The sequence below is a fragment of the Rutidosis leptorrhynchoides genome, chromosome 1 (genome assembly GCF_046630445.1).
Source record: "Rutidosis leptorrhynchoides isolate AG116_Rl617_1_P2 chromosome 1, CSIRO_AGI_Rlap_v1, whole genome shotgun sequence".
Taxonomy (NCBI): domain Eukaryota; kingdom Viridiplantae; phylum Streptophyta; class Magnoliopsida; order Asterales; family Asteraceae; genus Rutidosis; species Rutidosis leptorrhynchoides.
Window position 1 is genome coordinate 503,971,733 of NC_092333.1, and position 27,952 is coordinate 503,999,684.

General features: G+C 34.8%; 1 protein-coding gene across 1 annotated transcript; it reads left to right on the plus strand.

Moving 5' to 3' along the window:
* The first annotated feature begins 749 nt into the window (after window positions 1-749).
* Window positions 750-27,797, plus strand: LOC139841269 (uncharacterized mitochondrial protein AtMg00810-like). Its single transcript, XM_071831497.1, has 2 exons — window positions 750-906; window positions 27,445-27,797. Exons 1-2 carry the CDS (start codon window positions 750-752, stop codon window positions 27,795-27,797), a joined length of 510 nt encoding a protein of 169 aa, XP_071687598.1.
* The last annotated feature ends 155 nt before the right edge of the window (window positions 27,798-27,952 follow it).

The window sequence follows — 27,952 nt, forward strand, 5'->3', positions numbered from 1 at the left end:
CCTATGAATTGATTTATGGAAAATGTCCTAATCTCTCCCACTTAAGGATTTTTGGTTGTCTTTGTTTTGCTACTATTTTAAATAATGATGACAAGTTTTCCAGTAGAGCTTTAAAATGTGTTTTCATTGGGTATTCTAATTTTCAAAAAGGTTACAAGTTATTTTGTTTAGATGACAAAACTTTTATTTTTTCAAGGGATGTAAAATTTTATGAAAACATTTTTCCTTTCAAACTAGATTCTGTTTTTAAAACTGATTTTGCAAAAGAAAATGTTAATTATCAAAATTTCTTTGATTGTTTTGAAGATTCTTCTTTTAATCTAAACCAAAAAACAAAATTAAATGTTATTGAGTCAACTGAGTCTGAAAGTCCCAATGATGAAGGGAGAGGCAGTACTAAGGATGATGGCAATCATGCCTTACTTTATGGCTCAATTGAGTCACAAAGTGATGGTGTACCTGCAACATCTAATGATGAAAGTATTGAGACACAAACTGTCCCTGAGGGCAATTTAACTGATAATGTTTTTAATTGTACACCTCAGTTAAGAAGGTCAAGTAGAGAAACAAAAATTCCTGTTAAATTCAAAGATTACATGCTTAACAATAATGTTAAGTACTGTATCAATGATTACTAGAACTATTCTAAACTAGGGTCTGAAAATTACTGTTTTGTAACAAGTTTAACCAAAGGACATGAACCAAAGTCATTCAAAGAGGCTTCTATAGATCAAAACTGGGTTAATACCATGAATGATGAAATGGAGGCTTTAAACAGAAATAATATTTGGATATTAACTGAGTTACCTAAAGATAGAAAGCCTATTGGTTCTAAATGGGTATATAGAATCAAGTACAAGTCAACTGGTGAAATAGATAGGTATAAAGCTAGGTTAGTAGCTAAAGGTTTTAATCAAAGAGAAGGAATTGACTTTGATGAAATTTTTCTCCGATTGTTAAAATGGTTACTGTTAGACTTATCTTATCTATTGCTTGTAAAAATAACTGGTCATTATATCAAATTGACATTAATAATGCTTTTTTTATGGTGATTTGACTGAAGATGTTTATATGACTTTGCCTGAAGGTTATTTTGATAAAAATGATACTAGAGTGTGCAAACTTGTTAAATCTTTGTATGGTCTTAAACAAGCTCCTAGAAAATGGAATGAAAAATTTTGTGATGTTATGTTTGAATATGGATTTAAACAAAGTGTAATTAATTATTTCTTATTTGTTAAGACAGATGGTATTAACTGTGTGTATTTGCTTGTTTATGTTGATGATATTATCATTGATGTGTGCGAGGTGTACTAGAAAATAGTATTATTTTACAACGAAATACTATTAAATACGATACAATTTTACACAAGATATTTATTTATTTATAGAATGGATATACCTAAACCTTGCTACAACACTTATAGGCAGTGTACCTAATCGTACAGTAGTGTAGTTTTTAGTAAGTCCGGTTCGTTCCACAGGGATCTTTTAAACAAGCTTAACGCTATATTTTTAACTTATAATTGTAAAAATATAAAAATATATATAAGTAGTATTATTATTATAAAAGAGGGGTTTTTACCGTTTAGTGACCGGATTGTCGATTTTAAAACTTTAGTCGCAGTTAAAACCTAATGTAAAATATTAATTATATAAAAGACTTAATTTAAAACGTAAAGTAAATAACGAAAATAAAATTGCAATAATTAAAAAGTACGATAATTAAAAGTGCAATTAAATACAATGACAATAAATAAAAGTGCGATAATTAAAAGTGCAATTAAATATAAAAATAAAGGAATTATGCTTATTTAAACTTCCGTAATCATGATGTTTGACGTGTTGATTTTAGTTTATTCCCATGGGTTAATTGTCCTTTGTCCTGGATTATTTAATATGTCCATCTGGTTTTTGTCCATAACAGTCCATCAGTCATAAATATAAAGTGCGAGTGTCCTCATCATTTTATCCTTATATCCGAAGTCAAATATTCCAACTAATTGGGGACTTAAACTGTAACAAGGTTTTAATACTTTGTTTAATAATTACACCAGGATATCGACTGCGTGTAACCCAAGGTTTTAATACTTTATTAACAATTACGCCAAGTGTCCTTGTACATAATTCACCCTTGTTTTAATAAGTCTAATAACTATTAATCCATTCCCGTGTCCGGTTAAATGAACGATTATTCGTATATATAAATATCCCGCTCATCGTGTCCGATCGAGTGTATGTGATTATTTATAGGTACGTCCAATTGTAAATCTTTATATTAAATTAACAAACTATCATTTAATTAAATAAATATAAAGCCCATTAATAGCCCATAGTCTAATTTCCACAAGTGTCGTTCTTTTGTCCAAACCCCAATTATGGTACAAAGCCCAATTACCCCGTCTTAATATTTTAGCCCAACATCATGATTACTTCGTCTTAAATAAGCATAATAATAACTTAGCTACGAGACATTAATTTAAAAATAACATTAACCATAACTTACAGTGATTAAAAATAGCGTAGCGTTACACGGACAGAATTTCGACTTACACCCTTACAACATTCGCTAACATACCCTTATTATTAGAATTAAAATTAAAATTAAAATTAAAATAATATATATATATATATATATATGTATATATATATATATATGTATATATATATATATATATTTACGTATATGAATGAGAAGAGAAAAAGATGGATATATGATCAACCAAAACTGCGAATTTATAGGCATGTGGGCTGTCACCTACTGCCATGCGATCGCATAGATTTTTGCCTTCGCATGGCCCCTTTTTCCAGCTCACAAGAATTTGGCTCCTAGCTTGCCGACGGTTTTTATAATAATATATAATATATAAATAATTTATATAATTATTTAAATATTATATTTTATTCTTGTGCATAGTTGACTTGTAATTTTTGGTCCGTTGTGTCGAGCGTTGAGAGTTGACTCTGGTCCCGGTTCCAGATTTTCGAACGTCCTTGCGTACAATTTAATATTTTGTAATTTGCGTTTCGCGTCTTGTACTCTTGTAATTTTGAGACGTTTCTCATCAACAATTGGAACCACTTTGATTGTATTTTGTACTTTTGAGCTTTTTGGTCGTTTGCGTCTTCAATTCGTCGAATCTGTCTTTTGTCTTCACCTTTTATTATTTAAACGAATATCACTTGTAAATAGAACAATTGCAACTAAAAGCTTGTCTTTCTTGAGGGATAATGCTATGAAATATATGTTCGTTTTTAGCATTATCAAATATTCCCACACTTGAGCGTTGCTTGTCCTCAAGCAATATAGTCTTGAAATAAAAATACTAGAATCACTTCTTTATTCTTCACACTTTGTACATCAGTGATTTTTATACGGCGGTATGAACAATGGTAGTAATGTTGTGGTTTACAGTCCCACATGACTATGAAAATTTAGATCCTTAAGGAAATTGGATCTTTATGAAAACATTTGATCTTTTGAAAATTTAATCTAGCTTTTACCCTAGATAAGCTTTCCGGAATAACCCTTCACCGGTGTTTGCAAATTGTTTTTGTGGGTTTGGTGGGTTTCAGATTTGAGTATGTTAGCTCAAAACTTGCGGTTTTGTGTCACCCACTTGCTAACCTTGTATTAAGAAAGCAACACGTCCAGTATACTTGCTCCGTATATTACCTTTCGATAAACTACCGTCCGGTTGTAAAGGAAAGCGTTGAACAAGCAACTGTTAAGGCAATGTCCCCTGACATGCTTTTAATTATGGTCTATAACGTGTCGGATGTAATTACTATCCTTTGTAGGAGCAATAGTAAAGCTCACCCTTTAGTTTTTCGGTCTGGCACAAGGTCCTGTCTTTGACCATGCTATGCAACCACCATTCTTACGGTTGACACCCGATTTGGTTCACGTGACCTAATGAATTCCAGGTGAATTCCTAGGATTTTACGTTCAATGGTAATGAACGCATTGAAAATAGGGTTTTCAGAAAACAAATCGGTTTGTAATTTGATCAAAATATTTTCTCGTTCAAGCTCGAGTTTAGATATCATCGAATTCCATGAGTTTGTAATTTTCAATCTTTAAGGTCAATCTCTAGGATTGAGTAATATCAGGCTTAAAATCTGATTTTTAATCTTTAAGGAGATTATCCTTTCTGGGGGTCTGATTCATTAGTCTTATCAAGCTAATTTGCACGGCGCCCTCCTCATTTTACGAGACAGATCCTCTCATGGTTAGGATAAGTCTGACCACTTGGCGACCCTGTTTAATGCTGAGGTCCGTGGATTTCCTGCTGATTTTAGTGATGACTTTTCTAGATTTTTCGTCAACCTACAGCTGGTCTGGACGACAACTTCCTGACCTAAATCAAGAAGCGCGTGTCTTTTTCAGAAGACTTTACTTCCTTTTAATGATGGAATTGATTCATCGTGTAGATCCATATTTCTTTCAAATATATTACAGTAAATCGGGTGAAACTGATTAGTTTAGTCTAAAGCAAAAGCATCTTCAGTTATTTGTACAAAAATATGTGATATATGTTCAAAATAACTTGGTAAATTCTTCCCACACTTGGCTTTTATTATCCTTTCTTTGCCTTTTTATTGTCCTCTATTCCATTTTAAATGAATTCTAACATTTTGGTTTGTTTCTCAATTTATGTCCTTTCCAAGGTAACAATAATTTCGGTGTTAACATCTAGTTTTATCGTTCATAAATATGTATAAACATGATTTTGAGTTCATTTAATTGAAAATTTTGAAAATTTTACTAGAATTGGGTAGTCAGTATATAAGACTAGGGCTGTTCTTTATTATCAGAGAGCACTAGATTCTAATACAACTACTGCGTTACTAGTATTTTTAATGGTAACCAAGTGTATAAGTCTAAAATTTTAAAAATCCGAAAGAATTTAACCTCTTTCCACACTTAAGATCTTGCAATGCCCTCATTTGCAAGAAATCAGTAACAATTTAAATTATTGAGGGTGATTAGCGTAGAAAAATGATTAAATTTTACCAAAGTTTCCAAACATATTGGCGTTTGTTTGTTGAATGATAAATGGTGTACATCATTTGTTCATTCCCTCTTGTTGTTACATCACATTTGTTTTTCGTTTTGTCGTCAAAATTAGTAGCTTTTGCTGAACTTAATGCCAGTCTTTGAAAATGCGTCGTTTTACCCTGTTGTGTACAATTGACAATATACATGCATACAAATATAAACATGCATGGTAATTTGAAATGGGACTTAAAATCCCACTTTCAAATCAAATATGAAATATTAGTACCAAATAATAAAAATATTAAACAATACATTAATGTATCACAATATCATATGTTTAAACATAAATAAATAAAAATAATAAAAAGATAAAAATCATAAAAATCACCAACGGAACTATCAATCTGGTTATGGGTTCCAGTTCATGTCATCGTCCGGGTTCCATGGTTGGTGATAGGTGTACTGGTAGGCCTGGTTAGGGTCGTAGAGAGTATATGGTGGTCTCATCTCGGGCTGGTGTGGAGGATAGTAAGCGGGTCGGGTTGAAACGTAGTGATCTTGAGGTGACAGCTGGCTCATAATCTGAGGCTGATGATAGTCCCATCTATCAGGCTGTCGTTGCCTGGAATGCTCGTAATCATTCCTGGCTTGCCATTGCTCCATCCGACGAAATCTCTCCGCGTTTATCATATCTACCTCATCTATATGCTGGTAGACGTCAGTCATAGCCTCCCGAATGACATCCCTAATGTCATCCGCTTCCTCCATTTCCTCATCTGAAACTCTCTCTACCTGAGGATGACTACCTTCATAGGGTACTGCCTGGTTACGTCTGCTCTTCAATACCTTAGCATCCTGATAGACTTTCAATCCTAAAGGCTCAACATGTTCCCTACATACCATAAGTGGACCCCCTTGGTCCCTATCTACACCCAAATACTCTCCAATGAGAGTAACAAAAATACCTCCTCCTATAATCCCCCTTCCTGTATTCCTTCCACCATCTTAGACAAATAAAAACCAACACAGTAGGGGATATTAACAAAACTTCTTGGGTCTCGAATACACTTTAGGTAAAATAAATCATGTAAGGTCATTTTCTCCTTGTTGTGACCTCTCTGTGTAATCGAGTTAGCCAGAAATCTATGAATTATACGAAGCTCGGCTTTGTTAATATGTAAGTAGGAGTGTTTTCCTCCCAGCGTAAAAACATTATAGTTTGACATACGCCTCCAGACGGCGTTTGCGTCAAAATTCCTATCTACCCTTTCACCACGATAAATCTAGTTCATACAATCGGGTAGTAGTAATTCACTAGGAGTATATATCTGTAATGCCCTGGCCATGTCCAGCATGGACATCCTGTACATCCTACGACCAAGTATAAATCTAAGAAAACTTCTATCATCTAATCTATCTACATCTACATTTAATGCTATAGTACTCATCAGCTCAACACACCATTCCTTATATACAGGTTTACGAATGGTGAATAGATGTTCCCAATTGGTAAAAGAAGAACTGCCATACCTTTGAATCAGATGCTCCCTAACTGAGTTAGCTAGTTGGACCCTTTCCAAAGGATCCCAATCGATTACCCTTGGCACCTCTACATTTTTCGGTATTAGTTTGAATTTATTACTTTGATATGTCAGGTAATCCCTCCAGCTTCTATCGAATCTCAGATTAGGATGCAACTTGTGTTCAGGAATTGTTGGGTATTCTACTGGCGGATGTATCGAAAATACTATAAAGGCATCAACAAATTTTAGCGGATCATAATAAGGTACGTGTTGATCAGGCTGTTGTTGTGGTTCCTGTTGTTGCTCTGGTTCAGGCTCGTATTGCATTTCTGGCTCAGGTTCTGGAGCTGGACGTCTAGATGATGATGATGAACCTCCAGTTTCAGTATTAGTAAATCTATGCAAAACACATTAAACACAAAATTTGTGTATCCAAATATGCATTAGTGTTAGCAAAATAACAAATTAACATAATTACAATAACATGTTAAATCAAACTTAAACTTATACGCATTTTCACAATTTTAACAATTCTACACTTTTTCAAATATGCATATATGAAAATGTATACAAAGTTCATAAGCATTCAACTCAAATAACATGTTAAAACAACCATTACTAGCAATTAAACAAGTCTCAAATGGCAATTATATCAAATTGATCAAGTTCATGAATTTTAGACTTAAAAAGTCTACTTTAATCTCCAAAAATCATGTTTAGGATCAATGTTTAGATCATTTAGCTACCTAAACATGTTACACTACTTAATTTAGCAATAATTCATGACAAAAATCGGCCATAACCTGTTTATATCAAAAAGCCCCAAATTGCTCAAGAACACAAACCCTAGATTCCTAAAATTTTTGAAGTTTTTGGCTTCAAATCATGTTAAATAGCATCAATCTAGGTTATACATGCATAATATACTAACAATTTAACACTAATTACACTAGAAATTAACAAAATCAAATTAGGTAAAATATAGCTCAAGAACACTAAAAATTAAATTTAAAGAGATTTAGGGGTGAAATTGTTACCCTTTTTGATAAACTTCTTATCAAATTCATGTTTAGAGCGGATTGTAGCGAGAAATTTGGTTGAATTTGGTGAAAATTTGATGAAAATAAGAGGTGATATGGGAGTGTATTCGTGTATGTGTGTGTTGGAGTGGAGAGAGCAGAACAGCTCGCTCGTATATGTTTCTGGCCAAAATTTCAGCTCCATGAGATCGCATGGAGTTGCAGTGCAAACCCCATGCGATCGCATGGGGTCCGGGTACAGTACCATTTTTTTTTTTATAAAACCTTATACTTAATAAAACGTATAATTAATTAAAAATTAAAATTTTGTTTCTTTTTAGGATGAAGGCGTTTCGGAACGATGTCATAGTCCGTCCCTTGACAAAATTATAAAATTTGTCAATTTTTAAGCGTTGTTTTAAAAACAAAGGTTTTTGTGTTTTTTTTTTTATTTTTTTTATTTTATGTTTTTGGCATACTTTAATTCAATAAGGCTAAAAATAATGATAATAAAAGTTCTCGTCCCTCCCTTGGGTAAAGCAATTTCGGTTCAATGACCTAGTCTTCAACTCACGACGAATTTTAAAAATCATATTTTTAACTTAACGAAATAAAGTAAATTTTTGTTTTTAAATTCACACCAAACTTAAATTTAAAATGCATAAAATTAAAAATTCATATTATTAAAATTTTAAAAAAATTCACACCAAATTTAAATTTAAAATGCATAAAATTAAAAATTCATATTATTAAAATTTTAAAAATTCACACCAAATTTATATTATATTTTTGTTTTTATACATACAAACTTATATTAAAAACATAAAATTTTCAAATATTTACAAACTTAAATATATTGATTTTAAAAAGTTCACAATATTAATTTAATATTTAAATATTAATTTTAAAAACATGGTAAAAATAAAATTAAAAAATCTTTTTAGTCTTTTATCCCACTTTAATCAATCAAATATTATCAAAAATATACGCCCCTCTTTTCGGTAAAGTAATTTCGGTTCCATAACCTAGTTTAACTCATGAAGAATTTTTGAAATATTTTGGGTTGATTGATTAAAGATATTTATACCTTAAGAATAAACGGTAAATTTCGCAGTGATGTAATAAATTTTTGTATGATATCAATAATTTCGGTCGCAAAACCTAATTTTATTGAGTATCAATTTAATACTTTATAACGAACAATTTAGCGTTTATTATCAAAAGGTTAAAAACAATAAATAAAAATAAAAACTGTACAAACTTACCTGTGAGATAGAATTCTCAGTGACCTGCTTTAGCCCACTCATAAGATAGTCGGACTAATTGGTTTTCCATAGCTACATAAGCGTAACCTCGAGCATTCAACGTTTTTTCTTCGAAACATATGAACGGTCCATCTCTGCATAAAGTAATGAATTCGGTATTGGAATATGTCTGATTCGTCGAGCATTTTCCTTCGTGTGACCATTTTCCGCATTTGTGACATCTTTCAAGGTGTCGTGCTCTTCTTTTCGCTGCGAATTTTGATTTTCCTTTACCAAATTGTAACTTATTATTTTCTTTCCTGGATTCTTTTCTTACTCCGTCCAATTTACCTCTGATTAATGATACCAATTCACTTGGAAGGGTGTCATTATTACGTTTAGTGATCAAAGCGTGTAGCATTAGACCATGGTTTAGTTCACAGGAAGTCTTCATCTCGTAAAACCTAAAAAAATAAAAATTCAGAATGGGGGGAGAAGACTAGTTCTTTAGGGTCTGCTAGGGAAAGACCATTCGGATTCCATTCTCGAGAACTACACGAAAACAGAAAATCTAACTCTAACAGAAATACATATTATTCTTAAAAAGATACGAACCTCCCCACACTTAGTTAGCTGTGGTGTTGAAATTGTGATTAACTTCGTTGTCAACTTCCATCGGATAATGTACGTAATGTTTAACTCTGTGACCATTAACTTTAAATTCAATCCCATTTGAATTTATTAATTCTATTGTTCCGTACGGGAAAACTCTTTTGACTATGAATGGTCCAGACCATCTTGATTTCAATTTTCCAGGAAATAGCTTGAATCGTGAATTGAAAAGAAAACTCTGTCTCCTTCTTTAAATTCTTTTGAACTTCTGATTCTTTTATCATGCCATTTCTTCATTCTTTCTTTATAGATTAACTAATTTTCGTATGCTTCATGTCTCAATTCTTCTAATTCGTTTAGTTGACTTAATCGTAGACTTCTGGCTTCATGTAAATCAAGATTACATGTCTTCAAAGCCCAAAATGCTTTGTGTTCAATTTCTACTGGAAGATAACATGCTTTTTCGTAAACGAGTTTAAAAGGTGTGGTTCCAATTGGAGTTTTGTAGGCTGTTCTAAAAGCCCAGAGTGCATCCTCCAATTTCATGGACCATTCCTTCGGATTTGATCCTACGGTTTTCTCTAGAATACGTTTTAATGCTTGGTCGGTATTTTCAACTTGTCCACTTGTTTGTGGATGATATGCGGTGGAGATTTTATGAGTTACTCCATATCTTTTAAGAACTTTCTCAAGTTGATTGTTACAAAAATGAGTACCCCGATCACTTATTAAAGCTTTCGGTGTTCCGAACCTAGCAAAAAGACGTTTTAAAAAGTTGACTACAACTCGTGCATCGTTAGTTGGGAGAGCTTGTGCTTCCTCCCATTTAGATACATAATCAATGGCAACGAGAATGTAAAGATTATTATGAGATTTTGGAAATTGACCCATAAAGTCAATACCCCAAATGTCAAATACTTCACATACTTGAATGACGTTTTGTGGCATTTCATCACGTTGACTTATTTTTCTGGCCCTTTGACAAGCATCACAGGATTTGCAAAGAAGGTGTGCGTCTTTGAAAATTGTAGGCCAATAGAATCCAGCATCATAAACTTTTCTTGCTGTGAGTTGAGGCCCATAATGCCCTCCTGTTGGTCCTGTGTGACAATGGTTTAAGATTTGACTAGCTTCATCTCCGAATACACATCGGCGTATTATTCCATCGGGACAACTTTTAAACAAATGTGGATCTTCCCAGAAATAGTGTTTTATATCACTAAAGAATTTCTTTCATTTTTGGTACGATAATCCTTTTTCAAGGAATCCACATACTAAGTAGTTTGCATAGTCTGCAAACCATGGAATTTCATTATAATCTATCTTCAATAGATATTCATCAGGAAAGTTGTCTTGTATGGCCGATTCATTTAGAACTTCTAATTCGGGATTTTCAAGACGAGAAAGATGATCGGCGGCGAGATTTTCTGCTCCCTTTTTATCTCGGATTTCAATATCGAACTCTTGTAAGAGTAAGATCTAATGAATTAATCTTGGTTTGGCATCTTGTTTCGAAAATAGGTATCTAAGAGCAGAATGGTCGGTATAGACCACCGTTTTAGCTAGAACGAGATATGAACGAAATTTGTCAAAAGCAAAGACAATAGCAAGGAGTTCTTTTTCTGTAGTTGTGTAATTTGTTTGTGCTCCTTGTAATGTCTTACTAGCATAATAAATAGGTTGAAATCATTTTTCAATCCTTTGTCCTAAAACGGCTCCCACTTCAAAATCACTTGCGTCGCACATAAGTTCGAATGGTAGATTCCATTTTGGTGTTATCATGATCGGCGCATTAGTGAGTTTTTCTTTAAGAATATTAAAAGATTTAATGCATTCATCTGAAAAGATTAATGGAGCATCCTTTTCTAGGAGTTTATTCATAGGAGTAGCAATTTTAGAAAAATCTTTTATGAAACGTCGGTAAAAACTGGCATGCCCTAGAAAACTCCTAACTCCTCTAACATTGGTGGGATGTGGAAGTTTAGCAATTACATCTACTTTAGCTCTATCCACTTCAATTCCTTCCTTTGAAATTTTATGGCCAAGAACGATGCCTTCTTTAACCATGAAATGACATTTCTCCCAATTAAGTACTAGATTTGATTGTTCACATCTAATAAGCATTCGTTCAAGATTAATTAGACATGTGTCAAAAGTATCACCGAAGACTGAAAAGTCATCCATGAAAACTTCCTTGCATTCTTCTATCATGTCGTGAAAAATCGCCATCATGCACCTTTGAAAGGTTGCAGGGGCGTTGCAAAGTCCAAATGGCATGCGTTTGTAAGCAAAAGTACCATAAGGGCATGTGAACGTGGTTTTCTCTTGATCCTCGGGTGCTATTGGAATTTGAAAATATCCGGAGAAACCGTCAAGAAAACAATAGTAACTGTTTCTGGCTAATCTTTCCAACATTTGATCAATGAAAGGTAAGGGAAAGTGATCTTTTCTGGTGGCGTCATTTAATTTTCTATAATCAATACAAACACGCTATCCTGTTACAGTCCTAGTAGGAATAAGCTCATTTTTTTCATTTGTGATGACAGTCATGCCACCCTTCTTAGGTACGCATTGAACTGGACTTACCCATGGACTATCAGAAATTGGATAAATTAAACCTGCATCAAGCAATTTAATAATTTCTTTCTTAACAACATCTTTCATATTTGGATTTAGTCTTCGTTGGCGTTGCACATACGTTTTATGACCTTCTTCTATAAGGATTTTATGTGTGCAATACGAAGGACTTATTCCTTTAATATCATGAATTTTCCATGCAATAGCTGGTTTATGAGCTTTTAGCACAGAAATGAGTTGAGATTTTTCATTTTCAGTAAGAGAAGACGATATTATTACAGGTAATTCAGATTCACCATGTAAATAAGCATATTCCAAATGGTTTGGAAGTGGCTTTAACTCTAATGTCGGTGGTTCTTCTATCGATGATTTATATCGATATCTGTCTTCTTCTTTTAGCATTTGAATTTCTTCTGTTGTTGGTTCATATCCATTAGCCATTACTGTAGCTAACATTTCAGTTTCATTAATTGGTTCAGTACCTTCTCCTAAAGAACATTCTCCGGTTCCTTGTAATTCTGGAAATTCTTCTAACAATTCTGCATGTGAATCTATAGTTTGAATATAATAACATGTATCATCTGCAGATTGCGGTTGTTGCATGGCTCTATCAACAGAAAAGGTAACACTCTCGTCCTGTATACTTAGGGTCAGCTTCTTACCAAACACGTCTATTATTGCTTTGGCCGTGTTTAAGAATGGTCTTCCTAATATAAGAGGTACTCGAGAATCTTCTTCCATGTCCAGAATAACAAAATCTACTGGAAATACTAAAGTACCAACTTTAACTAGCATGTTCTCCATTATCCCTCTAGGATATTTTACTGATCTATCTGCAAGTTGTATACTTATTCATGTTGGTTTCAATTCTCCAAGGTCTAGTTTAGCATATAGTGAATACGGCATTAGATTTATACTAGCACCTAAGTCTGCCAATGCTTCTATTGAACTAAGACTACCCAGAAAACATGGAATCGTGAAACTTCCTGGATCTGATAATTTTTCTGGTATCTTATTCAACAACACTGCAGAACAATTAGCATTCATAGTAACAGCCGAGAGTTCTTCCATTTTCTTTCTATTTGTGATTAGATCTTTCAAAAATTTTGCATATCTAGGCATTCCTGAAATCACATCAATGAAAGGAAGATTTACATTTATTTGTTTAAATATATCCAAGAATTTGGATTGCTCGGCTTCAAGTCTTTCTTTTCTCATTTTACTCGGGTAAGGAAGTGGTGGTTGGTATGGTTTAACATAAGGTTTAGCATTAAATGTGTTATCTTCATTAACCTTTTCAACTACCGGTTCTTTTTCCTTATCTTGATCATATTGTGGTTCTTGTGGAGTAGGAATAGCATCATCAGAAATTTCAGGTGGTTTAAGTGTGATACCACTTCTTGTGGTAATGACTTTAGCTGTTTCATTCCGGGGGTTAGCATTTGTATCACTAGGTAGACTTCCCGGTTTTCTTTCACCTATCAACCTTGCTAGGCTGCTCACTTCTTGTTCCAGATTTTGAATAGAAGCTTGTTGATTTCTAAATGCTTGAGCATTTTGTTCATTGGTTTGTTTCTGAGATGTGAAAATTTGAGTTTGAGATTTAACTAACTTCGACATCATATCTTCTAAAATTGGCTTTTTATCATCGGTTTGTGGTGGTTTGTTTTGAAAAATAAGTCTTTGCTGATTGTAAGTATTATTGTATACTTGTTGATTGCTAGGATCTTGTTGGTTGTTGTATGGAACATTTCGATTATAATTCTGGTTTTGATTGTAGTTTGGTCTTGGCAGTTGATAATTATTCTGATAATTATTTCCAGGCCTTTGGTTTATGTATGAAACATTCTCTCTTTGTTCCATTGTTAGTTCAATACTGAGACAATCTTTTGTTAAATGTGGTCCTCCACACTGCTCACAACTAATTCTTATTGAGTGAATATCTTTAGTCATCTTTTCCATTCGTCTCTCGACAGCATCTATCTTTGCGGAAATGGAATCTAAGTCATGGCTAGAATCGGCTCTAGCTGCTTTAGATGATCTAACGATATCTTTTTCTTGGTGCCACTGATGTGAGTGGGAAGCAGTGTTATCAATAATTTTGTAAGCGTCAGTTGCTGTTTTCTTCATAATGGAACCACCAGCTGCTATATCGATGTCTTTCCTTGTAGTGATGTCGCATCCTTGGTAGAATATTTGTACTATTTGACAAGTGTCTAAACCATGTTGCGGACATCCTCTTAATAACTTTCCAAATCTTGTCCACGCCTCATATAGAGTTTCATTTGGCTTTTGCGTGAACGTAACAATTTCTCCTTGAAGTCTCACGGCTTTAGATGCCGGAAAGAATTGTTTAAGAAAATTTTCAACTAAAACGTCCCATGTATCAATCGCCCCTTCAGGTAACAATTCTAACCAATCTTTGGCTTCTCCCTTTAAAGTCCAGGGAAATAACATGAGATATATCTGTTCATCCTCCACTTCTCGGATTTTAAATAGAGTGCAGATCCTATTAAATGTACGAAGATGTTCATTTGGATCTTCCTTCGGCGCACCACTAAATTGGCATTGATTAGTTACCATGTGTAGGATTTGTCCTTTGATTTCATAATCTGGCGCATTAATGTCTGGTTGAGTAATTGCGTGACCGTGGCCATTGCGTTTAGCTCGCATTCGGTCTTCCATACTTAGAGGTTCCAGATTCTCCATGATTAAATTTGTTGAATCTGAATCACTAGAGGTTTCTGATTTAATGGTTCATTCCTCAACAATCTCTGTTTGAATGATTGGTGGTTCCGGAGGAAAGATTAATGGTTCAGGATCTCTGAATTGTCCCTGATTATCCTCCGGATTCTCAATTGTGAGGTCGGGTTCAAAAAATGGATTATCGAAAATTTGAATTGGAGTACTTGATTGACTAGATGACGATTCTAAAGAAAAATCAACGGCGACAATATTTGCTAGATGTCTTGATCGAGTTACAGGTGGTGAACGTACAAAAGGTGGTGAACGTTTTGCTCGGTGCATTCACTGAATATCCTATTAGTTATAAAAGATAAAAATTATATAAGTTATCAAATTAATAGACTTTTCTGCTTTTGCCCACGTTTCGAATAGCCAATAGATGCAGCAGGGAGCCGGAACCCTTTAAATCGGAAGCTCACAACTCAGCCACTAAAAAATCTAACTATTACTACGAAACAGAAAATTTGGATGTCTATCAATTCAACCACTTAAAATAATTTTTCGTCAAAATTTAAAGAAATTTTAGAGCAGAAATAGAAAAAATCTAAGTCCTAAAAACTAGAGTGGCGAAAAATAAGAAAGAAAAAGAGCTCGTCGAAAAACGTCGAAAAATAAAAGGCGTCGAAAAATATAAATAAGAAAGTAGCGCGTCGAAACTTAAAAGTCTAAAAACTAAGAATTAAAAGTTGCGTCTAAAAATATTAAAGCTTAAAAGAAAAACTATATCTCAAATGGCAATAACTTAAAAAGGTACAAAAATATTAAAACGGCGTCGCAAAATTCTAAAGCACTTAAATCTTAGTCTAAAGAAAAAGCACTTAAGGGATTTTACGGCAAAGCCTAAAAATCTAGAAATATAAAATAAGCTACGGCAAATACTAGTCTTAAAACTAATTACGAACTATAAAGATACAAATATTACGAATAAACAAATAAAAAGATACAAAATATAAAATAATATTAAAGTTTCAAAAAGTACAATTTTTATAAAAATATTATTTTTATATTATTTATTTTATAAAACTATTAATTTTATAATTTATTAAAACTAATTAAACTTAATAATACAAATAATAAATAAACTAAACTAAATAATATAAAAAATATAACCCTAATTAGGGTTTAAAGTAATAATAATAAATAATACTCCGTAATTAATAAAAATTTAGGTCAAACTGTGGCGTGTCAGACAGGGCCATGCGATCGCATGGTCCTCACGTTAAAAATCCATGCGGTCGCATGGATAAGGATTTCGGGCCAGGTGGGTTGGGCTGCTACAGTTCGGGCCTGTATACTTATTTATTTTATTTTTTTTTGTTTTCTGTTTTAATATTTATATAAAATATATATATAAATTGAATAAAAACTATATTTTTACAAACTAAAAATAGAAATATAAATATTTTATAATTTATATATTTTATCAAACTCTTAAAAATATAAATATATTGTTATTTTTTTTATGTTTTTGAAAATTTAATATTTAAAACGTATATTTTTTTATACAAAGAACTAAATAAATCTTTTTTTTATATATATATAGCGTTTCGCTTCCTGCGTTTTAGTGTCCCCGGCAGTGGCGCCAAAAATACTTGATGTGTGCGAGGCGTACTAGGAAATAGTATTATTTTTACAACGAAATACTATTAAATACGATACAATTTTACACAAGATATTTATTTATTTATAGAATGGATATACCTAAACCTTGCTACAACACTTATAGGCAGTGTACCTAATCGTACAGTAGTGTAGTTTTTAGTAAGTCCGGTTCGTTCCACAGGGATCTTTTAAACAAGCTTAACGCTATATTTTTAACTTATAATTGTAAAAATACAAAAATATATAAGTAGTATTATTATTATAAAAGAGGGGTTTTTACCGTTTAGTGACCGAATTGTCGATTTTAAAACTTTAGTCGCAGTTAAAACCTAATGTAAAATATTAATTATATAAAAGACTTAATTTAAAATGTAAAGTAAATAACGAAAATAAAATTGTGATAATTAAAAAGTACGATAATTAAAAGTGCAATTAAATACAATGACAATAAATAAAAGTGCGATAATTAAAAGTGCAATTAAATATGAAAATAAAGGAATTATGCTTATTTAAACTTCCGTAATCATGATGTTTGACGTGTTGATTTTAGTTTATTCCCATGGGTTAATTGTCCTTTATCCTGGATTATTTAATATGTCCGTCTGGTTTTTGTCCTTAACAGTCCATCAGTCATAAATATAAAGTGCGAGTGTCCTCGTCATTTTATCCTTATATCCGAAGTCAAATATTCCAACTAATTGGGGACTTAAACTGTAACAAGGTTTTAATACTTTGTTTAATAATTACACCAGGATATCAACTGCGTGTAACCCAAGGTTTTAATACTTTGTTAACAATTACGCCAAGTGTCCTTGTACATAATTCACCCTTCTTTTAATAAGTCTAATAACTATTAATCCATTCCCGTGTCCGGTTAAATGAACGATTATTCGTATATATAAATATCCCGCCCATCGTGTCCGATCGAGTGTATGTGGTTATTTATAGGTACGTCCAATTGTAAATCTTTATATTAAATTAACAAACTATCATTTAATTAAAAAAATATAAAGCCCATTAATAGCCCATAGTCTAATTTCCACAAGTGTCGTTCTTTTGTCCAAACCCCAATTATGGTACAAAGCCCAATTACCCCGTCTTAATATTTTAGCCCAACATCATGATTACTTCGTCTTAAATAAGCATAATAATAACTTAGCTACGAGACATTAATTTAAAAATAACATTAACCATAACTTACAGTGATTAAAAATAGCGTAGCGTTACACGGACAGAATTTAGACTTACACCCTTACAACATTCGCTAACATACCCTTATTATTAGAATTAAAATTAAAATTAAAATTAAAATTAAAATATAATATATATATATATATATATATATATATATATATATATATATATATATATATATATATATTTACGTATATGAATGATAAGAGAAAAAGATGGATATATGATCAACCAAAACTGCAAATTTACAGGCATGTGGGCTGTCACCTACTGCCATGCGATCGCATGGATTTTTGCCTTCCAGGCCATGCGATCGCATGGCCCCTTTTTCCAGCTCACAAGAGTTTGGCTCCTAGCTTGCCGACGGTTTTTATAATAATATTGTAACAACCCAACCCGTATTTCATACGATAAATTTTTTTTTTTAAAATAATACACATTTACGCGCCAATTATATATGTAACCATCCCACACGTTCGTTGGAACATACAACAAGTTTTAGTGTTTACAAAAGGCACAAAGGCCATTAACGAATGAGATGCAAGTATGACCAATACAAAAATGATAGTTTTAAACCAAACAACACATCGAGCATGGTTTGGGACTAAACTACCCAAAACGCTAGGCCAACTTCCAAAAGCTCCAACAAAACATCATCACATGACACCAAACGCCCGATAACCCCTTTGCCCTTATCCACACCTGCATCTAAAAAGATAAACAACTAGAGGGGTAAGCTAATGATTAGTGAATGCAATAATTATACATGTACAAATATAACCTACTTATTTGCAACCACTTACGCAACACCGCATACAAGCTAGCAATACGACGACCATGCAAACATCATGCATAAACTACTATCCACAATTTACAAGAAGCTAGCAACACCAATAGCATATAGTTCAATATTAATTATGCTAATGCCAAACTCACACAACCATGGTTAACCAATAGTAAAAGGAATGGTACTCGAATTTCCCATCAGTGTTCATAACAACCGTTAGTGCACAACACATATATCACTAACCCTTGGACAACGCATATCCGTTTATAGAATCGTTAGTGTACAACACATATAACACTAAATCGGACAACACATATCCATTCATAAATCATTAGTGTACAACACATATAACACTAAATTGGACAACATATATCCGTTCTTAAAACCGTTAGCGTACAACACATATAGCACTAACTAGGACAACGCATATCCTTACGTACAAATAAGCACATCATATATGTACAAGTATACTTATTCCACTCACCTTGACACAAGGATGATGATTATGCACGTCCGAACTTCAAGGCAATGTACCTAATTCATTAAGTACACATTCAATCACACCACTAGTGGAATTAACCACAATACTTACACTTGAGCATTTAATGACCCAATTTGCATTAAATGACTCAACTACACTACAACCGCCCATAAATGACCAAGACTCATATTAAATCACTAAGGCTAGTGATTTAAAGTCTACTAACATTAATTAACATAACTTAGGGTAATTTATACCCATTTCACCCAATTAGGTCAACTAGTACCCATTTGACCCATTTTAAATACTTAGCCTCACAATCAAGTCAAACTTACCCATTAACACTTCTTTCATAAATCCAGAAGTGTATTAGTGACTAGTAATACCATTTGACACTTACAACCTCAAATCACAAGACCAAAATCCTAGTTTGTGGCCATTAGGGTTTCATTACAACAACATAACCCAAATTCACCCATTTTACCCTCAAATGGGTCATACAAGTCTCTAGTAACTAAAACCCTAGCCATTAACCAATTAAAACTTAAAACTTAGAGTTAGAACTTACCGAGACTATCAACGCGTAGCTAGAGACACAAGTAACAACTTTAATTCTTGCTCCAAAGATCAACCCTCAATCCTTCACTCTCCAATCTCACTTTTAATTCAAATGGGTTTTAAGTTTTGAGAGAGAAAATGAAAGAAAATAGAAAAAGAAAATGAATTAAATGAATAATTGGTGCAGATTTAATGCTCCAATCTGATCTAGACGTCAAATTACCAAATTGCCCCTCAAAATCTCTTAAAAAGAGCTAAGTCCGGATCCTGTCCAGCAGTACTGCCGCGGCGCGGCACATTTCGTCGCGGCGCGACCTACAAAGGGAAATTTAACCCTTTTTAACCCATGTTCTGATCTTGGTTTGCTTGATATGTCGCATCTCGGCCCCTTTCCTCGCGGCGCTGCGTTAGCCATCACCTGGCCACTTCGACCACACTCAAACCCAAAAAATCATTTTACACACACTCAATTCGTTCATGCTTCCAATACACGCCTAAACCTCATATCTAACTCTCATAAGACTTAACGCTAACCGAACTCATTTATAAACTTATGTACTCACACATTAACAAGTATATATATATATATATATATATATATATATATATATATATATATATATATACAATCACGCATAATCTAATGAGTTACAAACGTACAATTGATTAAGTATGTACCTTTCAATACATACGGGAAAAACGGGATGTTACAACTCTCCCCCACTTAATCGGAGCGCGTCCTCGCGATCCAAGCCGCATGACAAGAAGGAAGATAAACCAACACAAACTCTTCGGGCTCCCAAGTAAACTCGGAACCCTTACTACGACGCCATTGAACTTTAAAAGTCCTAACCTCTTTATGTCTCAACCTTTTGACCTTCTCATCAAGTATGGCAATCGGTTCCTCAATGTACTCTAACTTATTGTTTAGCTCGATCTCGTCTAATGGCACCCAAGATGAATCATCCGCAAGACACTTACGGAGATGGGAAACATGAAATGTATTATGGATCCCCGCAAGCTCTTCGGGTAATTCCAAACGATACGTTACATCACCAACACGAGCTAAAACCTTAAATGGTCCAATAAACCGAGGAGCTAACTTTCCCCGTTTTTGAAATCGAATAATACCTTTCCATGGCGAAACCTTAAGCATCACCATGTTACCTTCTTGGAATTCGATCTTTCGTCTACATTTGTCGGCATACGACTTTTGCCTATCTTGAGCCTTTTTCAAACGCTCTCGAATCATATCAATCTTGCTATTTGTTTCTAAAACCAAATCGGTACTCCCGATTTCCTTTTGTCCCACTTCACCCCAACAAATCGGGGTTCGACACCTACGCTCATAAAGCATCTCATATGGTGGCATCCCGATACTAGTATGATAACTATTATTGTACGAGAATTCCACCAAAGGCAAATGCTCATCCCAACTACCACCAAAATCAATAATGCACGCTCGTAACATATCTTCCAAAGTTTGATTTGTACGTTCGGTTTGACCGTCCGTTTGAGGATGATACGCCGTGCTCAACTTCAATTGTGTGCCCATATCTTCATGAAACTTTTCCCAAAACCGAGATGTAAAGCGAGTATCTCGATCCGAAATAATAGATATAGGAACACCGTGTCGAGAGATGACTTCCTTGATAAACAACTTAGCTAAGGTCTCCGACGATATCGCTTCCTTAATGGGAAGAAACAAAGCACTTTTCGTCAATCGATCAACTATAACCCAAATCGAATCAAATTGAGTTCTCGCCGTTTTAGGTAACTTTGTGATGAAATCCATGGTAATGTGCTCCCATTTCCATTTCGGGATTTCTAACGGTTGCAACTTACCATACGGGTTTTGGTGTTCGGTTTTGACTTGCAAACATGTAACACATTGTTCAACATATTTTACGACATCGCGTTTCATGCCCGGCCACCAATAATCCTTCCTCAAGTCAAGATACATTTTCGTCGCACCCGGATGAATGGAATACTTTGACTTATGTTCTTCATCAAATAGCACTTGTCGATAATCACCCATCTTAGGCACCCACACTCTTCCTTGAAAAGACAACAACCCACGCGAACCCATAGTAATGAATTCCAATTGTCCCATAATTCGTTCCGCATGCTTGTTGTGAACATAAGCCTCTATTTGAATCACACCAAGTTTTTCAAGAAAATCGTTAGTAATAATCATACGTAACAATCCCAATCGTAACACCGGGTGATGACTCTTTCGACTTAACGCATCCGCGACCACATTCGCCTTGCCCGAATGATAAAGTATCTCACAATCATAGTGTTTTACCACATCCATCCACCTACGTTGACGATAATTCTAATCTCGTTGATTAAAGAGATGTTTCAAACTCTTGTGATCCGAATAAATCGTACTTTTGACACCATACAAGTAATGGCGCCAAATTTTTAACGCATGTACAACCGCCGCCAACTCAAGATCATGAGTCGGATATCTCGTCTCGTGTTCCTTTAATTGTCGAGAGGCATAAGCGATGACTTTACCCCTTTGCATAAGAATACACCCGAGCCCATTTAGAGAAGCATCACAATAAACCGTCATGTCTTCCACACCTTCTGGCAACACCAACACCGGAGCTTGACATAACTTCTCCTTTAACAATTGAAAAGCAATTTCTTGTTCGTTCTCCCAAACAAACCTCGCGTTCTTCCTCGTCAATTTCATCAACGAAGAAGCGATCTTAGAAAAGTCTTAGATAAATCGACGATAATAACCGGCCAATCCGAGAAAACTTAGGATTTCCGTAGGCGTATTCAGTTGTCTCCAACTCTTCACCGTCTCTATCTTCCCCGGATCTACTTGAATACGGTCTTTGTTCACAATGTGACCAAGGAATTGAACCTCCCTTAGCCAAAATTCACATTTGGAGAACTTAGCATACAACTTCTCCTTTCGTAACTTCTTCAATACTTTGCGCAAATGACGTTCATGTTCGTTCATACTCTTCGAATAAATAAGTATATCGTCGATGAACACAATTACCGACTTGTCCAACATAGGTTGGCACACTCGATTCATAAGGTCCATGAATGCCGCCGGTGCATTCGTAAGACCAAAAGGCATAACCACAAACTCAAAATGCCCATAACGCGTTCGAAAAGCCATTTTCTCGATATCTTCCTCACGGACCCGCACTTGATGATAGCCGGACCGTAAGTCAATCTTAGAAAAATACGTCGCACCTTGGAGTTGATCAAATAAATCGTCAATCCGAGGCAATGGATAGCGATTCTTGATCATCACTTTATTCAACTCCCGATAATCGATGCACATCCGCATACTTCCATCTTTCTTTTTCACGAACAAAACTGGAGCACCCCATGGCGAGGAACTCGGTCGAATGAAACCCTTTTCAAGCAACTCTTGGGTTTGATTTAACAACTCTTGCATTTCCATTGGCGCTAAATGATAAGGAGTTTTAGCAATGGGGGTAGCTCCCGGAACCAACTCAATGCGAAATTCTACTTGTCTTTCCTCCGGAACACCCGGTAACTCATCCGGAAAAACATCTTCAAACTCACTTACCACCGAAATTTCATGAATAGGTGGTGGCTCATCACGAGTATCAACAACATTGGCAAGAAAAGCCATGCCACCACTAGCAAGAGAACGACGTGCCCGTGCAAAAGTGCATATCGGCACAAGTCTTCTTCGTTTATCGCCGTGAATAATTAACTCTCCCCCACCCGGGGTCTTCACACGGATAAATTTCTCATGGCATGCAATATCGGCTTTATTATGATCGAGCCAATCCATACCCACAACAATATCGAAATTGCCCAAGGTCATCGGAATGAGATCTATCTTAAAGTTTTCAGCACCAAACACAACATCACAATTTTTACACACGTCGACCACTAGCACCGTCTTTCCGTCTGCTATTTTGACTTCTATCGGATGACTTAACTTAGCTAACGGTCTATTAAGTTTAGGCACAAATTTAGGAGACACAAACGACAAATTTGCACCGTTATCGAAAAGAATTCTTGTCGGATTAGAATTGACCATGAAAGTACCTGAGACATCTTCGTTCGATTGTTTGGCTTCATCATTGGTCATCAAATAGTTGCGACCCCTCGCCGTACCCGCCGCCTTCTCCAACCGCTTAACATTATCATTGCGCAACTCGGGACACTCGGGCCTTTTGTGCCCTTCTTTACCACAATTGAAACAAGTAAATTTGGGTATGGAAGGTGAGTTGGGGCAATCACGAGAGATGTAACCTTTTTGCCCACAAGTATAGCAAGTGGGTACATGACCACCGGAGCCACCTTTCTTCACACTATTAACACTTTCGGAGCCCTTCTTGTTCTTTTTGTTGGAAAAGCTCGATTGATTCGAATTCTCTAACTTCCTCTTACCAAAAGTAAAACTACTCTTTCTCAACACAAGCGCTTCAAAACCCTTCGCCATATTGAACAATTCATCAAAGCTCTTCACCACGTTCACACTAATTTTCTCTTGATAGTTATCATTTAAGATTCGATAGAAATCTTCTTTCAATATTTTATCATTCCCGACATACTCCGGGCAAAATTGGGTCTTGGACAAAAACACGGATTTGAGAGTGTTCAAATCCATCGACCATTGCCTCAAGGAACGTAGTTCACCCTTAAGCCTAGTAAGATCGGCCGAAGTTCGGTACTCATCGAAAAACTGCGCCTTGAATTCATCCCATGTGAACTCCATACATTGTTCTTCGCCATATACTTGGATTTTCGCGTCCCACCATAGCTTAGCATCACCTCTTAACATGCTACAACCATACCTCGTCTTTTTATCAAGAGGGCATTCGCAAGTTCGAAAGGCCCCCTCCATGTCGGAGATCCACCGGGCACTCTTTAACGGTTCTCTTTCGCCCTCAAAAGTAGGTGGTTGAGCATCCTTAAAGTTCTTATAGAAAAAGTCACGTCTTCCCACATTATCTTCATGTAGGACGGCCTTAACTTGTTCTTTGACTACATTGACCAATTACTCGTCAATTGAGTCTAGGAACATCTTCTTGATATCCACAAGGTACTCCGCCTTTTGACTTTTAAGAATGGCCTCAATCTTGGCCGTCAACTCGGCGTCCTCACTAGTATCCCCGTTACCATTATCGGGTCCATTTCTCGTCTTCATTCTATAAAATGAAATGGATTAAACGACGAAACAAAAGAACATAACACGCATGCATATACGTATACACCACACTACTCCATCTTACTCAACAATCGTCGTACATTACTTGTTTGACACGATTTGCACCTGTAACAATGGTAGCTAATCATTGTTACGCGAGCACATCGCATTAACTTGCTAGTACAACGTCCATCTCGTTTGATGATTGCTAAACACAACACAAAACAATTAGCACGAGGTTAGTTCACATAAACCAAAGCACTAACAATTCCCGATTAGACCCAAAGTCCTACAAGTCCCGAATAAAAGTGCATGCACAATAAAGTCTAAGTCTAGGCACCTATCTCAAGTAGCCTAAATCCCTTAGACCATGCTCTGATACCAATTGTAACAACCCAACCCGTATTCCATACGATAATTTTTTTTTTAAAATAATACACATTTACGCGCCAATTAAATATGTAACCATCCCACACGTTCGTTGGAACATACAACAAGTTTTAGTGTTTACAAGAGTCACAAAGGCCATTAACGAATGAGATACAAGTATGACCAATACAAAAATGATAGTTTTAAACCAAACAACACATCGAGCATGGTTTGGGACTAAACTACCCAAAATGCTAGGCCAACTTCCAAAAGCTCCAATAAAACATCGTCACAGGACACCTAATGCCCGATAACCCCTTTGTCCTTATCCACACCTGCATCTAAAAAGATAAACAACGAGAGGGGTAAGCTAATGCTTAGTGAATGCAATAATTATACATGTACATATATAACCTACTTATTTGCAACCACTTACGCAACACCGCATACAAGCTAGCAATACGACGACCATGCAAACATCATGCATAAACTACTATCCACAATTTACAAGAAGCTAGCAACACCAATAGCATATAGTTCAATATTAATTATGCTAATGCCAAACTCACACAACCATGGTTAACCAATAGTAAAAGGAATGGTACTCGAATTTCCCATCAGTGTTCATAACAACCGTTAGTGCACAACACATATATTACTAACCCTTGGACAACACATATTCGTTTATAGAATCGTTAGTGTACAACACATATAACACTAAATCGGACAACACATATCCATTCATAAATCATTAGTGTACAACACATATAACACTAAATTAGACAACATATATCCGTTCTTAAAACCGTTAGCGTACAACACATATAACACTAACTAGGACAACGCATATCCTTACGTACAAATAAGCACATCATATATGTACAAGTATACTTATTCCACTCACCTTGACACAAGGATGATGATTATGCACGTCCGAACTTCAAGGCAATGTACCTAATTCATTAAGTACACATTCAATCACACCACTAGTGGAATTAACCACAATACTTACACTTGAGCATTTAATGACCCAATTTGCATTAAATGACTCAACTACACCACAACCGCCCATAAATGGCCAAGACTCATATTAAATCACTAAGGCTAGTGATTTAAAGTCTACTAACATTAATTAACATAACTTAGGGTAATTCATACCCATTTCACCCAATTAGGTCAACTAGTACCCATTTGACCCATTTTAAATACTTAGCCTCACAATCAAGTCAAACTTACCCATTAACACTTCTTTCATAAATCCAAAAGTGTATTAGTGACTAGTAATACCATTTGACACTTACAACCTCAAATCACTAGACCAAAACTCTAGTTTGTGGCCATTAGGGTTTCATTACAACAACATAACCCAAATTCACCCATTTTACCCTCAAATGGGTCATACAAGTCTATAGTAACTAAAACCCTAGCCATTAACCAATTAAAACTTAAAACTTAAAGTTAGAACTTGCCGAGACTATCAACGCGTAGCTAGAGACACACGTAACAACTTTAATTCTTGCTCCAAAGATCAACCCTCAATCCTTCACTCTCCAATCTCACTTTTAATTCAAATGGGTTTTAAGTTTTGGGAGAGAAAATGAAAGAAAATAGAAAAAGGAAATGAATTAAATGAATAAGTGGTGCAGATTTAATGCTCCAATCTGATCTAGACGTCAAATTACCAAATTGCCCCTCAAAATCTCTTAAAAAGAGCTAAGTCCGGATCCTGTCTAGCAGTACTGCCGCGGCGCGGCACATTTCGTCGCGGCGCGAACTACACAGGGAAATTTAACCCTTTTTAACCCATGTTCTGACCTTGGTTTGCTTGATATGTCGCGTCGCGGCCCCTTTCCTCGCGGCGCTGCGTTAGCCGTCACCTGGCCACTTCGACCACACTCAAACCCAAAAAATTGTTTTACACACACTCAATTCGTTCATGGTTCCAATACACGCCTAAACCTCATATCTAAGTCTCACAAGACTTAACGCTAACCGAACTCATTTATAAACTTATGTACTCACACATTAACAAGTATATATATATATATATATATATATATATATATATATATATATATACAATCACGCATAATCTAATGAGTTACAAACGTACAATTAATTAAGTATGTACCTTTCAATACGTACGGGAAAAACGGGATGTTACAAATATATAATATATAAATAATTTATACAATTATTTAAATATTATATTTTATTCTTGTGCATAGTTGACTTATAATTTTTGGTCCGTTGTGTCGAGCGTTGAGAGTTGACTCTGGTCCCGGTTCCGGATTTTCGAACGTCCTTGCGTACAATTTAATATCTTGTACTTTGCGTTTTGCGTCTTGTACTCTTGTAATTTTGAGACGTTTCTCATCAACAATTGGAACCACTTTGATTGTATTTTGTACTTTTGAGCTTTTTGGTCATTTGCGTCTTCAATTCGTCGAATCTGTCTTTTGTCTTCACCTTTTATTATTTAAACGAATATCACTTGTAAATAGAACAATTGCAACTAAAAGCTTGTCTTTCTTGAGGGATAATGCTATGAAATATATGTTCGTTTTTAGCATTATCAATCATTACTGGAAGTTCTGAAGCTATTATTGAGGAATGTAAAGTTTTTTTTAAATCTAAGTTTAAAATTAAAGATTTAGGTAAACTTAAATATTTTCTTGGTTTAGAACTTGTTGAAAATGATGATTTTTTTGTTCTTTGTCAAAGAAAATACTGTTTAGAGGTTTTAGCTGAATTTGGTGTACTTGCTAGTAAACCTGTTGTGACTCCTTTAGAATCTGGTGTTGTTTTTTCTAATAAAGATGATTTTTATGGCTCAGATTTCTTACTTGAAAATATAAGTGAATATCATAAGTTAGTTGGTAAATTGATCTATATAACTTTAACTAGACCTAATATAGCTTAATCTGTGCATTGCTTGAGTCAATATATGCATGCTCCTTTGAATTCTCACATGAAGGCTGCTTTAAGAGTTTTAAGATATTTGAAAGGATCACCATGTAAAGGAATTACTATTAAGAAGTTTAGTGATTTAACATTATCTGGATTTGTTGACTCTGA